We start from the raw sequence: 18,315 nt of genomic DNA, 5'->3' as shown, positions 1-18,315 counted from the left end.
TAAACTCTTTAATATGGCATTCAAGCCTCTCCACAAGTAATTTCCTTTTTACTTTTGCCACTTTAAAAGTTTTTGCTTTGTTAAAAACTTTACTGATGAAGCTTTATACACACACACACACATACACACCACATACACCATAAAATTATTTAAGTATGTGATTCAATAACTGTTGCTGTATTTATACAGTTGTGGAACTATAACCACATCCTTACTTTAAGTCATTTCCATTACTCTAAAATGAAAACCTATGCCCGTTAATAATCTCCATTTTTTCTTCTAGCCCTTTGTAACCACTAATCCATTTTCCGTCTGCCTTTTCTAGACATTGCATGGAATTATACAATATGTGATATTCTGTCTGGCCTACTTCCCTAACATAATCTTTTTGAGGTTCCTTCTTATTGTAACATGTATCAGTACTTCATTCCTGCCAAAAAGCAATATGTAGTATGGATATATATCATACTTTATTTATCCTTTGCACTTTTTTGCTGTTATGAACATTCCCAGATAAGCCTTTGTGACAATGGATGTTTTCATTTCTTTTTGGTATAAACTTAAAAGTCGAACTGATGGTCATATGGTAAATTTGTGTTTCACTTTTAAGAAACTGCATGTTTTCCAAAGTAGGTGCACCATTTTATATCTCTAAAGAGTAATGTTTCTAATCTTTCTACACTTTGACCAAAAATTTTTTACTGTTTTTCTGATTAAAACCATTTTAGTGGATGTGATCTCACCTTATTTCTAACCAGTCCTCAAAATAATCCCTCTACCAAATTAGTTTATTCAGAATCCTCTGATCATCATGGATATCTACTTCCCTCAAAGTGTACCCTTTGTATAGAATGTTACCCCTTCTCTTCTTTTCACTTAAGGAACCTATCTCAACTACACCTTCCTCATAAAGCCTCCCTTGATTATTCTTGTTCTCAATAATGATTTCCTCAACTTACAGCACCGATTGTCTCAATTATTGATTATTAACCACTTAATATCTGCTACCCAATATTATTACCTTTTTCTAAAATGCTCAATTCTTGGCCTCACCTCAAAGGCATTGTGTTTTGTAAGCTAGATAATGTCTGCTGATGATAAGGAGAGAGCATGCAAAATTCAAAAACAAATGATCATGAAAGGTGGCATTACAAATAAATTAACTTTCACAAAGGAAATGTACTGGGTCTAGGGAATTATGTCCAGTAAATATGCTGAAAACTTCATATGTTCCCTTAATTACTAAGAGTCTAGACCATAAGGTAATTTACTGTTTTTACACCTAAATATTATAGGAATAGAAAATATCACAGTTTCCACCCCTCCTCTGAAATTCAGATGTAATCCTTTCCTCTCATTATTTTAATCTCTAGCTATAGTAACAACATAAGGGTGTTTTAATTTCTAGCCCTGTATTCTAGAATTTTATATGTTCTGGAGGAATGCTATTATGATTCCAGGTTGTAATTAAGTTGTATCATGTACTAATGGCTGGCAGGGTTAATCGCTCTATCAGTCAATTAGCTTAGTTTAATTTCCCTTGGTTAAATACAACACCTTTAACCTTTAATTTGTCATTATACAAATGTGTGCAAGTAGCAACAAGGGAATAGATCAAAATACACCACATATAACATAAATCTAACACCTTCATGTATAAGCACTTCAAAACCATTCAACCCACTAAAAATAGATCAGAAGAGTTACTTTGTTGTGGAAAAACAACACAAAAGAAAAAAAAAGAAAGAAAACAACACTTAAATTTAAGTTATCATAATATAAACTTACCTCATTTCCTTATGGACACTTGGAATTTGATCTAATGCCATTCTGTAGAATTTAATGGCTTTGGAATAATTTCTTTGCTTTAAATAAATATTTCCCATATTCACTTTCAATCTTCCTAATTAAAAAAAAATAATCAATGTATAATGGTCCTATTTTTTCACCTTTTCCACTTTATATGACTTTAATTCATTCATATTTTCTAAAGCTTTTCTCAAGTTATGACTTCAGACACTACCTAAAATTCTAATGTTAAAACAATTATACTATTTTCACACTTATCTTCTCTGAGGAAAAGGAACTTAAAGATAGGTTCCTGAAATATGGCTGTTAAACAACTAATCTACCTTATGAAGTTGGAGGCGTATTCTTCTAAGAAAAACAATGGGTTTAAGAAATATAAGATATTTTAAAAGTAGACTCAATAATGCCACATGAATTTTAGTATATTAAAGGAAATGATATCCTGATAAACATTAATACTATCAAAAAATTACACAATGTAAATGCTAAATATAAATTATAGTCTCTTGTGTATAAGTTTATATTAAAGAAAGCATGTTCTATGAGGTTGCCATGGCTCATTCTACTTGTATTAACATAATATAGTTTTTGTATCCTATAAGGCAGTAATACCTCATACCAACTATATTTCTTCATATGTATTTGTATAGATTTTCATATAAATAGTATCATTAAGCAAAGACCTCTATCAAATACCCATTTGCTTAGCATTTCATCATTTCAAAGGAACTATAACTATTGGTTCTTTTGTAGTGATAATTTATGTCTCCTCATTTTATAAAACTGATTATATCCACGTACCTGCATTGCTAAACATCTTGTTTTTCACTATTACTTGATATGTGTTTAGTGCTTCAGCATACATTTCATTAGCTGAATACTGACTGGCCAAGTTGAAAAGAACCTAAGGAAAAACATATTGCAAAAAAGACACATAATGACCATGTTAAGCCTCTTTCTCCTGTAAGCTTTCTAGAGATTAAATTCCTATAGCAAAGTTACCTGTTTATATTAAGATACCAAAGCAATTAGAAAATTAAGTAAACAAAAAATGTCTTGCATTCCAAATGAAGCAGAACAATACATGAAGAGTGGTCCCCTAAATTTCAACTTAATTTTTTATGTATTCTATTTAATTAAGTAGTATTTGCCATCCATAAATCTCTGGAAGATATACAAAGAATAACTATATATCACTAATGCTGCTGGTGATAAAAGAAATCAGAAAGATACTGGGCTAAAATCTCTTTGTAAATAGGTGCTAAATATTTTGTGGAGAGCTGGGTGCAATGGCTCTTGCCTATAATCCCAGCTACTTGGAAAGCTGAGACAGAGGATCACTTGAGCCCAGGAATTTGAGGCTACAGTAGTAAGCTACGATCATGCCCCTGTACTCCAGCCTAGATGACAGAGACTCCCATCTCCTACCAAAAAAAAAATTAATACAATTTTTTAAAAATTAAAAAAAAACCCATGTGGAAATATCTTAAACCTTAAAGTAGATTAGGAATTTGCACAGTAAAAGCTCTATACACTAAATTCTAATTTAAGTTATTAACTTACAGTAAATTGTTTCAGAGGTAAAAAATGAACATCACAAATTATCCCTGTAAGATTTCAGAGAATTTAAAAATATTTGCTCTAAACAGTAACATTCTAAAGTTTCAAATCACCTTTTTCCCCATTTGTTTAATGCAAGAAAATTGAGCTCGCTGAAAATACACCCTTTAGGTGGTGCCTGTAGCTCAGTGAGTAGGGTGCCAGCCACATATATCAAGGGTGGCAGGTTCAAGCCTGGTCCTGGCCTGCTAAACAACAATGTCAACTGTGGCGGGTGCCTGTGGTCCCAGCTACTCGGGAGGCTGAGGCAAGAGAATCGCTTAAGCCCAAGAGTTTGAGGTTGCTGTGAGCTGTGACACCATAGCACTCTACCGAGGGTGACATAGTGAGACTGTCTCAAAAAAAAAAAAAAATACACCCTTTAAAGCAGAAGGAACATCAGGGAAAATTAAGAACATTTTGCTAGAAATTAGAGGCACTATCATTGTTTTACCCACTACCCATCTTATTTGCTTAGTTTGTTTTGAAGTCCTTGAAAAATCACTGACTCACAAGCTTGTGAGTCTATGTCCTAGATAGAGCATAAATACTAACACACTTCAAGAAGTAGACCCTAAAGACCCCACCGTCAATTGAAAAAAAAAAAAAAAAGAAAAGAAAAAGAAAGAGAGCCATTGGACAATGGATATTTTCCAAGTACTTACTAACTTATTTAACAGCTAAATAAATAAAAGAGGTCTTTGCACAAACCAAAGACGAGAGTATCTCGTGAACTAAAGATTATTATTACTCTTGATCTTAGCCCAAATGCCAAAAGGTGATAGAGATTATTATTAATCTAATTCTGGCACATGAAGACCAATAAGATCTTTAAAGTAAAACAAGAAAGAAAAAAGAAAGAAGTCTTTGGAATCCACAAATCCTAGCCAAAATAATTTTTTTCAGCAGGTATTTCAACACTTACTGAGTAAGTTAAATCCAAATTGATATTTTCTGGAGTTGTAACTTGTTCTCGTTGTCTCACCAGGACTCTCTCTTTTCTTCCTGCATCTTTTGCCTTTTCTAAGGCCTGAAATCAGATTTATACAATGTAAATCACTTTGAGCCTTCATCAACTTTTATGCATTTGGGAAAACTCTACACAAAGCTTGGCTAAATTCATTTTCTATCCCTGGACTTCCCAGGATGTCACTCTATACTCTTACCATAATTTTGCCTTGAAAACATAGAACTCAGAGTATTTGTTTAAACTGATGCTCATTGGCATAGAAATGTCGGTGTGGTTTTTCTGGGAAAGAAGGAGAAAATATAAGGGATCAAATGTGGGGTGTATTTATCCCAAGTCCAGTTTATTATACGACTTGCATCACCGTTTTGGCTTGACCATGCTCACCAACCTTTTTGTCTTCCCAGGTTCTTTATGTTTGGGTATTTTAATTCAATTTTGCAAGGTAGGAATTTAGATGAATTTTATTTGCTTCTGGGGTGCTCAAAATACAGACAAGTCAAGAAATAACTGTTGCCCAGTGTTACAACAGATGCTTAGCTTGGCTCATACCTTACTCAGAATGCCAAGAACCTTTCTCTGATTCCTACTGAGTCTAACCACAGACAAATTCACCATGGGAGTATTTTTTTTTTTTTTAGGGCTACCAAAAAAAAAAAGCACCAGTTCTTTGAGCAATAAAAGTCGCTTTTTTATTTCTTTATTTTTCTCTAGAATTTTTTTTTTTTTTTTGCAGTTTTTGGCCAGGGCTGGGTTTGAACCCACCACCTCTGGTATATGGGGCCAACACCCTACTCCTTTGAGCCACATGCGCTAAAAGTAGCTTTTTTAGATTGACTATTTCTCTCTAATAGTATTCATTAATCCAATAATTAAGTCACAGAAATTAAATTTATATGGTACAACAATGAAAGTAATGTGATTAAAACAAATTAAAAGACAAAACTTTAAAAAATAGGGTTGGATTGCCAGGAAGCAAACCATGGTTTTCTAGTTTACTTAGGAAAAAATATTTCAGGGTAATGAGTCTTCAATAAGAAAACCATAATTAGTACCATATATGGCTCAAGATAGCTATGCCTTTCAGCAACACATTGGCATCTTATTCAGTAGTTTACCAGGCTGCAAAATTAAATCAACCAGTACATTAGAATTTTTTCCCTACCCAAAATATCAATGTCAAAAACTACAAAATCAGCCAATTATTTTGACACCCACACTCATGAAACAGAGTTACAACTCCTGGTTCTCAAAAATAATCACTTCATTCAAAATTCAAAGACCACTCAACAATAAAAGTATATATCTATACATACACGTGTATATACAAAAGCCTATACACACTTCATGACCTGCATTCTATTAGTATCTAAACGTACCAATTTTAAGTCTCCACAACTGTTGGCAATACAGCTCTCTTCTACCAACTCATTTACTTTCTTCTCTAGTTGTCTAATCTTTTCCTCTGGACTATTAAAGAAAAAAATAGGCATAACTTAAATTATTCAACTACTAAGAATTTATACTAAAATTTAATTTACTTTTAACAGTGTCCATTATATTCTTTTAAACTTTTAAGAATAAATCACAGATAAGACAAACTTACATACATTGGAAATGCACCATTTTTTAAATAACTACATCAAGTAATTATTTATAGTAATAGTAAAAACAGATAAATTAGTAATTTAACACCCAGCTTTACCCTAATTATTTCATTTAATCATATAATAACCTCAAATAAATTTACAAGAACTACCATCATTCCCATTTTATTGACAAGGAAAATGAAGTTTAGAAAGTAAAGTATTATGCCCAAGATCACAAAGTTAATGAATTATGGACTCAGGATTTAAAGCCAAACTATGTATTCCAGGACCCAGGCTATCATATTACCACCCCAAGAAGGAAGCACATTTTTTTTTTCAGATATTATGGCAAATGAAAACTTTATTTTATGGTGGAAAACTGAAAGCCCTATAAAGAGATACTACATAAAAGTTTTATTTACTAACAGAAAAATGCTATAGAGAAAACTTCTTCATTTTTGTTTTTGTTTTTTTGAAGAGATGGGTCCTCCTATGTCGCCCCGGCTGGAGAGGAGTGCAGTAGTGATTTATAGGTGTAATCATGAGGTACCACAGCCTCAATCTCTTGGGCTAATGGGATCCTCCTGTCTCAGCCTCCAGAGTACTATGACTATAAGTGCACCACACTCGCCATAGAGAAAGTTTCTAACAAGGTAAAGAAGTTTAAAAATCGTGGCTTCAGGCTTAGCGCCTGTAGCTCAGTGGCTAGAGCGCCAGCCACATACACCGGACCTGTCAGGTTCAAATCCAGCCTGCGCCTGCCAAACAATGACAACTACAACTAAAAAATAGCCAGACGTTGTGCTAGGCGCCGGTACTCCCAGCTACTTGGGAGGCTGAGGCAAGAGAATCAATTAAGTCCACAATTGCTGTGAACTATGATGCCATAGCACTCTACCGAGGGCAATATAGTGAGACTCTGTCTCAAAAAAAAAAAAAAAAAAAAAATCCTGGTTCCATTAATACCAACACATGTATCCCCAAATAAGTAACAAGAGGAAGTGAAATGAAAATTAGGGCAAGGAAACAGATAAAAGAAATCACTCATGAGGAAGAATCAGCAGAAAACTCCAGGCAACACGAAGAACCAGTCCAGAGCAACCCCTCCAAGGGACCATGAGGTAGCTACTGCAGAGGATTCCACCTATAAAGACATGTTAGGAATGACAGAAAGGGAATTTAGAATACACATGATAAAAACAATAAAGGAAATGATGGCAAAATAAAGGAAACTGCTAATAAAGTGGAAAATAACCAAAAGAAATCCAAAAACAGAATAAAATAAGAGATGAACGATATGAAGAATAATAGAAAGGATATAGCAGAGCTGAAGGAACTGAAACAGTCAATTAGGGAACTTAAAGATGCAATGGAAAGTATCAGCAACAGGTTAGACCATGCAGAAGAAAGAATTTCAGAGGTAGAAGACAAAATTCTTGATATAACTCAGATAGTAAAAGAGGCCGAAAAGAAGTGAGAGAAAGCAGAACGTTGATTGTCAGAATTATGGGACTTTATGAAGCGTTCCAACATACGAGTTATAGGAATCCCAGAAGGGGAAGAAGAATGCCCCAGAGGAATGGAAGCCATACTAGAGAATATTATAACTGAAAATTTCCCAAATATCACCAAAGATTCCGACACACTGCTTTCAGAGGGATATCGGACCCCACGTCGCCTCAACTCTAACCAAGCTTCTCCAAGATACATTGTGATGAGCCTGTCCAAAGTCAAGACAAAAGAAAAGATTCTGCAAGCTGCCAGGACTAAGTGCCAGTTGACCTATAGGGGCAAATCCATCAGAGTGACTGCAGACTTCTCTAATGAAACTTTCTGAGCAAGAAGACAACGGTCATCTACCTTTAATCTACTTAAACAGAACAATTTCCAGCCCAGAATTCTACATCCTGCTAAGGTAAGCTTTAAAATTGACAGAGAAATCAAATCATTTACGGATATACAAACATTGAGGAAACTTGCCACAACAAGACCAGCTCTATAGGAAATACTTCAACCTGTTCTACACACTGACCATCACAATGGATCAGCAGCAAAGTAAGATCTCAGAAATTAAAGGACAGAACCAAACCTCCACACTGATGCAACAGATAAAACTAAGCAATGGACTCTCACAAAATAAGATGAATAGAATACTACCACACTTATCAATTATCTTAATAAATGATAATGGCTTGAATTCCCCACTGAAGAGACATAGATAGGCTGACTGGATTAAAAAACACAAGCCATCTATTTGCTGTCTGCAAGAAACACACCTGGCTTCAAAAGACAAACTAAAACTCCGAGTCAAGGGTTGGAAGACAATTTTTCAGGCAAATGGAATTCAGAAGAAAAGGAGAGTTGCAATCTTATTTTCAGATACATGTGGATTTAAAGCAACTAAAGTCAAAAAAGACAAAGACGGTCACTTTATATCGGTCAAGGGAAAAATACAACAAGAAGACGTTTCAATTCTAAATATTTATGCACCCAATTTAAATGCTCCCAGATTCTTGAAACAGACCTTACTCAGTCTGAGCAATATGATATCCGATAATACCATAATAACAGGGGACTTTAACACTCTTACAGAGCTGGACAGATCCTCTAAACAGAAATTAAACAAAGATATTAGAGATTTAAATGAGACCCTAGAACAACTGTGCTTGATAGATGTATATAGAACACTCCATTCCAAAGATAAAGAATATACTTTCTTCCCATCACCGCCTGGAACATTCTCCAAAATTATCATATCCTGGGACACAAAACAAATATCAACAGAATAAAAAGAATTGATATTTTACCTTCTATCTTATCAGACCATAAGGCACTAAAGGTGGAACTCAACTCTAACAAAAACGTTCAACCCCACACAGAGGCATGGAAATTAAACAATCTTCTGTTGAATAACAGATGGGTGCAGGAAGAAATAAAACAGGAAATCATTAACTTCCTTCAGCATAACAACAATGAAGATCCAAGCTACCAAAACCTGTGGAATACTGCAAAAGCAGTTTTGAGAGGAAAATTTATCACTTTAGATGCCTACATTCAAAAAACAGAAAGAGAGCGCATCAACAAACGCACAAGCCATCTTATGGAATTGGAAAAAGAAGAACAATCTAAGCCTAAACTCAGTAGAAGAAAAGAAATATCCAAAATCTAACAAGAGATCAATGAAATTGAAAACAAAAGAATCATTCAAAAAATTAATGAAATAAGGAGTTGGCTCTTTGAAAAAATAAATAAAATAAACAAACAATCGTCCAGACTAAAGAGAAATAGAAGAGTAAAATCTTTAGTAACCTCAGTCAGATATGACAAAGGGGAAATAACAACTGATCCCACAGAGATACAAGAGATCATCTCTGAATACTATCAGAAACTCTATGCCCAGAAATTTGACAATGTGAAGGAAATGGATCAATATTTGGAATCACACCCTCTCCCTGGACTTAGCCAGGTAGAAAGAGAGCCCCTGAACAGAACAATTTCAAGCACTGAGATTAAAGTAACAATAAAAAAGCTCCCAACCAAAAAATGCCCTGGTCCAGATGGCTTCACACCAGAATTCTATCAAATCTTCAAGGAAGAGCTTATTCCTGTACTGCAGAAAGTATTCCAAAAAACTGAGGAAGAAGCAATCTTCCTCAACACAATCTATGAAGCAAATGTCACCCTTATACCAAAACTAGGAGAAGACCCAACCAAAACGGAGAATTTCAGACCAATCTCACTCATGAATATAGATGCAAAAATTCTCAACAAAATTCTAGTCAATAGATTACAGCTTATCATCAAAAAAGTCATACATCATGATCAAGTAGGTTTCATTCCAGGGATGCAAGGCTGGTTTAACATACGCAAGTCCATAAATGTTATCCACCATATTAACAGAGGCAAAAATAAAGATCACATGATCCTCTCAATAGATGCAGAAAAAGCATTTGATAAAATCCAGCATCCTTTTCTAATTAGAACACTGAAGAGTATAGGCATAGGTGGCACATTTCTAAAACTGATTGAAGCTATCTATGACAAACCCACAGCTAATACTTTACTGAATGCAGTAAAACTGAAAGCTTTTCCTCTTAGAACTGGAACCAGACAAGGTTGTCCTCTGTCACCTTTACTATTCAACGTAGTGCTGGAAGTTCTAGCCAATACAATTAGGCAAGATAAGGAAATAAAGGGAATCCAAATGGGAGTAGAGGAGGTCAAACTCTCCCTCTTTGCTGACGACATGATCTTAACTTAGAGAATCCCAAAGACTCAACCACAAGACTCCTAGAAGTCATCAAAAAATACAATAATGTTTCAGGATACAAAATCAATGTCCACAAGTCAGTAGCCTTTGTATACGCCAATAACAGTCAAGATGAGAAGCTAATTAAGGACACAACTCCCTTCACCATAGTTTCAAAGAAAATGAAATACCTAGGAATATACCTAACAAAGGAGGTGAAGGACCTCTATAAAGAAAATTATGAAATCCTAAAAAGGAAATAGCAGAGGATATTAACAAATGGAAGAACATACCATGCTCATGGATGGGAAGAATCAACATTGTTAAAATGTCTATACTTCCCAAAGCAATCAACGTATTCAATGCCATTCCTATTAAAATACCAACATCATACTTTCAAGATTTGGAAAAGATTCTGCATTTTGTATGGAACCAGAAAAAAACCCGTATAGCTAAAGCAGTTCTTAGTAATAAAAATAAAGCTGGGGGCATCAGCATACCATGTTTTAGGCTGTACTACAAAGCCATAGTGGTCAAGACAGCATGGTACTGGCACAGAAAATAGAGACATAGACACTTGGAATCGAATAGAAAACCAAGAAATGAAAGTAACATCTTACAACCACCTAATCTTCGATAAACCAAACAAGAATATACCTTGGGGGAAAGACTCCCTATTCAATAAATGGTGCTGGGAGAACTGGATATCCACATGTAAAAGACTGAAACTGGACCCACACCTTTCCCCACTCACAAAAATTGATTCAAGATGGATAAAGGACTTAAATTTAAGGCATGAAACAATAAAAATCCTCAAAGAAAGCATAGGAAAAACACTGGAAGATATTGGCCTGGGGAAAGACTTCATGAAGAAGACTGCCATGGCAATCGCAACAACAACAAAAATAAACAAATGGGACTTCATTAAACTGAAAAGCTTCTGTAGAGCTAAGGAGACAACAACCAAAGCAAATAGACAACCCACACAATGGGAAAGGATATTTGCATATTTTGAATCAGACAAAAGCTTGATAACTAGGATCTACAGAGAACTCAAATTAATCCACATGAAAAAAGCCAACAATCCCATATATCAATGGGCAAGAGACATGAATAGAACCTTCTCTTAAGATGACAGACGAATGGCTAACAAACATATGAAAAAATGTTCATCATCCCTATATATTAAGGAAATGCAAATCAAAACCATCCTGAGATACCATCTAATCCTAGCGAGAATGGCCCACATCACAAAATCTCAAAACTGCAGATGCTGGCGTGGATGTGGAGAGAAGTGAACACTTTTACACTGCTGGTGGGATTGCAAACTAGTACAACCTTTCTGGAAGGAAGTATGGAGAAACCTCAAAGCACTCAAGCTAGCCCTCCCGTTTGATCCTGCAATCCCATTACTGGGCATCTACCCAGAAGGAAAAAAATCCTTTTATCGTAACGACACTTGTACTAGACTGTTTATTGCAGTGTTATTGTCAATTTACAATTGCCAAAATGTGGAAACAGCCTAAATGCCCAGCAACCCAGGAATGGATTAACAAGCTGTGGTATATGTATACCATGGAATACTATTCAGCTATTAAAAAAAATGGAGACTTTACATCCTTCGTATTAACCTGGATGGAAGTGGAAGACATTATTCTTAGTAAAGCATCATGAGGAGAAGCATGAATCCTGTGTACTCAATTTTAATATGAGGACAGTTAACGACAATTAAGGTCATGGGGAGGGGAGGAAAAGCAGAGAGAGGGAAGGAGGGAGCGGGGTGGGGCCCCGGTGTGTGCCACACCTTCTGGGGGCAAGACATGGATTGCAAGAGGGACTTTACCTAACAAATGCAATCAGTGTAACCTGGCTTATTGTACCCTCAATGAATCCCCAACAATAAATAAATAAATAAATGAATTAGCATATTTTCCTAACATTTTACAATCCCATGTGGCCTTCAAGAGAGTCAATACTGACACCCATATAAATAAGCACATATCTTCAAGTCAAATAATATTACAATAAATTCCCACAGAAAGCACACAGCTATTCTTAGACTTGATTCTTTTGTTGCTTCCAACATGTACGGATGATTACACAAAGTTTTAAAATAATAATTACTTATTTGGAAAAGAAAAAATATGTAATAATAATAAACAATACATAAGGACTTGCATACCTATCTTCATTTTTGGTTTCCAAAGGAGGAGCAGGACCCCTTGACTGACCAAGGGGGTCAAATGCAGAGCCTTAGACACAATTCAACAGTTCATATTTAGTTTGTGACCCAGAAAAATTGAAAACACTATGAAAATATGAAAACTTGCTATGAAACTATGAAAATGTGAAAATTTATTTCATTTACTCATTTATTAAATGGTTTAGATTATGTATTTATTGAGACATTTAATGTGTCTACATAAATATTTCAAATATTGAAAAACCAGCAAGATAATTTGAACATAACATTGTATATTAAACTATGTAAATAAAACCTATGTGCTAAAACAAAAAACAAAAGCAAGATACTCTCTCAGCATTTACTTTCTCCCCCACCTATCCCTATTATAAATTCTGTATTAGTAATCATATGATTTATAATCTGGTACTAGCTTTTTAATTTTCCTTGTTGGTATACTAACATTAACATTTTTATACTAACTTTATTTTTAAATTATCATCTAATAATAAATGATATAATATTGCATACTAATATTTAAATATTATTTTTACCTTTCATTTTTTAAATTGAACTCTAACTCACATAAGATAAAATGTACATATTTAAAGTATAAAGTGTATAATCTTGACAAATTATACATCAGTATAATTACCACCCTCAACTGAGATATAGAAGGTTAACCCTTTCCTTTCTTAATGGCACCTATAATAATTGTCTTCCTTATAATCAAAAGCATGTTAGATTTTTATTAAAAACTACTAGCAGTAATATTCATACTCATAAAACAGTACAAAATAAAAGATCTCAAAAAGATTATTAGTAGAAATAGTGAAACAAACCTCTCAAAGCTGCTTTGGTAAAACCAGCTGCTCTTACTGCTGTCATGGGTCTAGTAACTCCATCCTTCAAAGAATAGGAATCACTTAAAAAGTATTCTTAAATAAGATCTACCTCCTATTTTCAGTTTTGCAAATGATACATACCTTAATAGCCCCAAGTTATAATACATATTTTTAGTCACTATCTGCTTATTCCTTCCTTCTGCCTCCTCATGTATTAATCCTGTCTCTTCTCTTTTCCTTTTAAAATTTCCATTCCTTGATCTAACTGGGCTTATAAAGAAAAACTAATTAGCATATCAGCACATTACTCTTACTTTGGTTGGTCTTCCGTATGTTTATGAGAGAAACCACAGAAATTGCTGTAGATGGTTGCATAGGAAAAATGGGTCCCAGAGAATAACATATAAGCAAACTATCAGTCCTATGTTCACTCCCTAGTGGGATTTCATCTGAGATCTGAGTAAACAAATCCAAAAGATTTTCCTTCCAAAGATATAGAACAGTTCAAACCTTAGTCCACATTTTAAATAATCAATGTACCTACAAAAGTAACATCTTAATATTTTAAAATAATATAATAAAAAAAATTGGTAATCAATTTCAAGTCACAAGAAAGGCACAAAATGTACAACCATATGATAAGAGATACCTGAATAGCTCCTGTCATCGGTCTTCCCATTGATGATGCCAGTGATGTCTTTGACTAGTGAACAGAAAAGTATGTTAAAAGGATTCCTAAAAACATCTATCTTTAGTTTTAAATACCAAGTTAAAGTTTTCTTCATAACTTTTTTCATTAATCTATTGGCAAGTGAACAAACAAAGACAGGGTCAGCAAACCACAACTCACAGCCTTTGTAAATAAAGTTTTAGAACACAGCCATGCCCCATTCATATGCATATTGTCTATGGCAGCTTTTGCATTACAAATGCAGAGTTGGATAGCTGCAACCTAGAACATATGACCTGCAAAGCCTAAAATACCTGTCCTTCACAGAGAAAGTTAATTGTCTCTTTTTCTGAAATACCACCAAAAATCAAATTTATGAGTAACACATGCTCAGGTTGATTAATAAATCATATACAATTATATTATGTAGAAGGTTACTTTCTTCACACATATAAAGGAACTATAAGGCAAGTAACCTGAATCTCTAGGCTTTAAAGGCATTTTTCTGACCTCTAAGAAAAATATTATCATAAGGATGAGGAAGTGCTCTTCTAAATCATTCTGCCATTTTTCTCATTCCTGTAGTATTTCATGTAAGTTAAAATATCCAAATTATGGGTAATTTGCTTTAGATTAAAAGCTTTATTACTTTTATGGAGTTTTCCATAATCTCTTTCCTTCAAAGATCTTAAATATAAGACCTCACTCATAGCTCCAAAATGTTTTACTTAATTAGTTTTTTTACAATAAATAACATTACAGTTACATAACATCAAACTTCACATGAAATAAATGAATGAAACACACATGAAACTTGGTTATATTATGTAGAAAATGAAAGGAAGTCAATCAACAAACATAAGGTCTACAAATGGAAAAAGGTAATAAAATATTTTTCTGATATATTTACAAATCAAAGTGACTAGAATATTTGAGGCTATTAATCAAATTAGACTTTTATGATGTTCATAACTATCTAAAATGGATATCTGGGTCATGAACTGAAATAGTCAAAATTACTCAGAACTGACTAAAGTGAAGTAACTATGTATGAGAAAAAGCATCTTGATATTTTCAGCTTACAAAAACCTACCCCATATCCAGTAGCTATAGGTCTAGTAACTGCAGTGCTTGGTATTTTAGCAGTTATCTTAGGGAGGAAAAAGAACATAGTTAACAGGATTCAGATTAAACTATATAATAGAAAACTGGAAAAAGAAATGGAAAATATAGACTCACAAATAAAGAAATATTTCTATAATATTTAGATTTCTTTTAAATTATCTTAAATATTATGGAGCTCAAGTATTTTAAGTATTTGAGAAGGATAAAAATATTTTATTGCTCATTCTGGAATTTATTTTAAAGGAGAAAGGGGACTTTAAATGACCCGAGGTGCCAATAAGAAAGCTATGTTTTCATGCTTGCATCTGTCATGCATTAAACATTCACTGCATGCTTATTACTGCCAGCCAATAGGTCAATGACAGACACAAGATGTGAAGTCCGAGAACCTGGGTTTGAATCTCAGCTCTCAATCAACTAGATGTGTTTTTTAATCTCTTCGATCCTAAATTTTTTCACTTTGATCTATTATTTATTTATTTTTAGAGACAGGGTCTCCCTCTGTCACCCATATCTTACTGTAACCTCTAACTCCTGGGCTCAAGCAATCCTCCTACCTCAGCCTCCCAAGTAGCTGGGACTACAGGCCCATGCCTCTATACCCACCAAATCTGTAAAAATTTTTCTATAGAGACAGGGTCTCACCATGTTGCTCAGGCTGGTCTTGAACTCCTGGCCTCAAGTGATCCTCCCTCCTCTGCCTCCCAAAGTGCCAGGATTACAGGCATAAGCTATCACACCTGGCCTTACCTTTTAAATAAGGATACTGATCACAAAACTAGTTAGAATCATAGGTGAAAGTGTACTAAACATGTTAGCTGTTAAATAGATTTGTTTAAAATATTTGATTAAATATCATTTGTGGAGGAATTCTACTTTGGGCTATGATGGACTACTGTTTTTTAAAAAATATCTTCTGACGAAGAACAATTTAAAGAGCTGAAGAAAAAAATGTTTATTTCTTAAATCAGTTTGAATACATTAGAGAACCATCAAGACAGAGCAAAATTACAAGTTCTCAAAACTAAAAAAGACAAGGGAAGGCTAAACAGGTGAGCCCACATTTGGGCCTTCTTTCCTCCTAGAGGCATCTACTAATTCGAAAGGCATGACTGAGATGCTGAGCACAGTTTTTGACAGGCTCACAGCTTCAGGGGAGGAACATGGGAGTTGAAGTCCTGTCAAGGAAGCAGCCCTAGTAATCTTCTAGGTTTTAGAATGTGATCTCTAAATGCTACATCCTAAGAGCAAAAGGAAAATAGAAGTATACCAGCTCTCATAAGGGCCAAAGTCCAATTTAGAATCATCTCAAACTCAACTGGATCAAGGTAATCAGAGACTCCTAGTGTTAGCAGGGCCACAGGAAAAGTCAATTCTCCACAGTGAAAAATAAGATCCTCCAGAGCAGGCGTCCTCAAACTTTTTAAACAGGGGGCCAATTCACTGTCCCTCGGACCGTCGGAGGGCCAGACTATAGTTTAAAAAAAAACTATGAACAAATCCTATGCACACTGCACATATCTTATTTTGAAGTAAAAAACAAAACAGGAACAAATACAGTTCACACCGCTTCATGTGGCCCACGGGCCACAGTTTGAGAATGCCTGCTCTAGAGTTGTTTTATCCAGCAGAACCTCCTGCAGTGATGGAAAAGTTCTATATCTGCTCTTTCTGATAAGACAGCTACTGGCCACATTTGAAATGAGCATTTGAAATGTAGGCAATGCAACAAGGATATAATTTTTTTATTTTACTTTTAACTAATTTAAAAGCCAATAGTTACACGTGGTGAGTGGCCCTCATGTTGAATAGTGTAGACACAGAGCCATAAATTATCTCTAAAAGTTTTCACTTACAATGTCTGGCATTCAATCAGAAACAACCAGACATGTAGGAGGCAAGAATACCTAACACAAAGCAAAAACAAACAAAAGAATAGAAAGGGAACACAAAGAATGGAAACACCACACACAGATTTTTTTTTTTTTTTTTGCAGTTTTTGGCCGGGACTGGGTTTGAACCCGCCACCTCCAGCATATGGGGCCAGTGCTCTACTCCTTTGAGCCACAGGTGCTGCCCAGACACAGATTTTAACATTAACTATGCTTAATATATTCAACGAATTAAAAGACAAGATTGACAATTACAGCAAAGAACTGAAAAATATAAAAAAGAATACATATAAATTATAGAAGTAAAAAAGTTACAAGTAATATGAAATTCAGGTATGGTCCAGAAGTAGTAAAACTACTAATTTTTAGTAGACTTTATTAAGTTAAAGAAGAGTGTTATCTTCAGCAAAACATTAAAAGAATGGTCAGAGAATAAAAATACTAAGATAACAGAGAAATAGAATAATAAAAAACAAAAGAAGTCAAAAAAAGAGAAAATGAAACATTTTCAAAAAAGGCAGAAAAAAATAGTAAGATAGAAAATTTTAAACCAAATCAATAATCTCATTAAATATAGATGAAATAAATGCTTCTCTGAAAGAATAAAACTGTCAAATTATTAAGAAAACTAAATCCCTTTACATGCTGCTAACAAATACTTCTAAAATAAATGGATATGGAAAAGTTGGAGATTAAAAAAAATGGGAAAGACATATAATGCAAATGTTAAACAAAAGAGAGCTTTTATAGCTATTTCAATATACTAAGTGTCTGACAAAATAGACAAAAAGCATTACGAAAAAGAGAGGGACACTTTATAATAATAAAAGGCTCAATTTAGTTTGAAAATATCACAATTCTAAATATTTTTTGCTCCAAATAATATGAAACAAGAACCTAAAAAAGAAATATGCTAATCCACAATCATAGTAGAAGAGGTGATCATACTTTCTCATTAATAATAGAACAGACAAAAAAAATGAGTAAAACTATAGACCATATAAAAAAAACCATTAATACACTTGCCCTAATTGACAAACATTGTACCCACCAACTGAAGAACATATATTCTTTAAAAATGCAACTGGAATATTAACAAATTTCTAGGAGCTAAAATCATACAGGTTATGCTCCTTATCTAAGAATAAAGTTAGAAATCAATAACACAAAAATAACAAGAGAATTTTAATATTTCAGAAATTAAGAAACATGTTTCTAAATAACTTGTAGGTCAATGAAGAAATTACCCTAGAATTTAAAAAAAAATGTTTTGAACTGAATAATAATGAAAATATTGTTAGAGGGAAAAGTATGGAAAAAAAACACACAACTGTTAATTCTGTAGGAAAATAGATGCCTGTACTGCAGGTGTTAACATATAAAGTTGT

At 34.0% G+C, this 18,315-nt stretch overlaps 1 protein-coding gene across 8 annotated transcripts in view; it reads right to left on the bottom strand.

The window, feature by feature from the left end:
- Nucleotides 1-18,315, bottom strand: part of IFT88 (intraflagellar transport 88) — a 164,591-nt gene that overhangs the window by 125,758 nt on the left and 20,518 nt on the right. For 6 of the 8 annotated variants that reach the window (XR_008374646.1, XR_008374647.1, XM_053563849.1 and 3 more), the window contains 8 exons: nt 15,004-15,060; nt 13,890-13,943; nt 13,238-13,301; nt 12,396-12,465; nt 5,755-5,845; nt 4,334-4,438; nt 2,611-2,713; nt 1,789-1,903 (listed from right to left, as the gene is read on the bottom strand). Coding sequence is in view for 6 of the 8 variants with exons in the window: in XM_053563849.1 (XP_053419824.1) it covers nt 1,789-1,903; nt 2,611-2,713; nt 4,334-4,438; nt 5,755-5,845; nt 12,396-12,465; nt 13,238-13,301; nt 13,890-13,943; nt 15,004-15,060 (659 nt within the window). In the remaining 2 variants the exon portion in view is untranslated. The remainder of the gene's footprint in view (nt 1-1,788; nt 1,904-2,610; nt 2,714-4,333; nt 4,439-5,754; nt 5,846-12,395; nt 12,466-13,237; nt 13,302-13,889; nt 13,944-15,003; nt 15,061-18,315) is intronic. The other 2 variants (XM_053563850.1, XM_053563853.1) reach the window with 1 other exon arrangement.

Source organism: Nycticebus coucang, chromosome 15 (assembly GCF_027406575.1).
Source record: "Nycticebus coucang isolate mNycCou1 chromosome 15, mNycCou1.pri, whole genome shotgun sequence".
Taxonomy (NCBI): Eukaryota; Metazoa; Chordata; class Mammalia; order Primates; family Lorisidae; genus Nycticebus; species Nycticebus coucang.
Note: the sequence above shows the minus strand (reverse complement) of the source record. Positions and strands in the feature narration are given on the sequence as shown.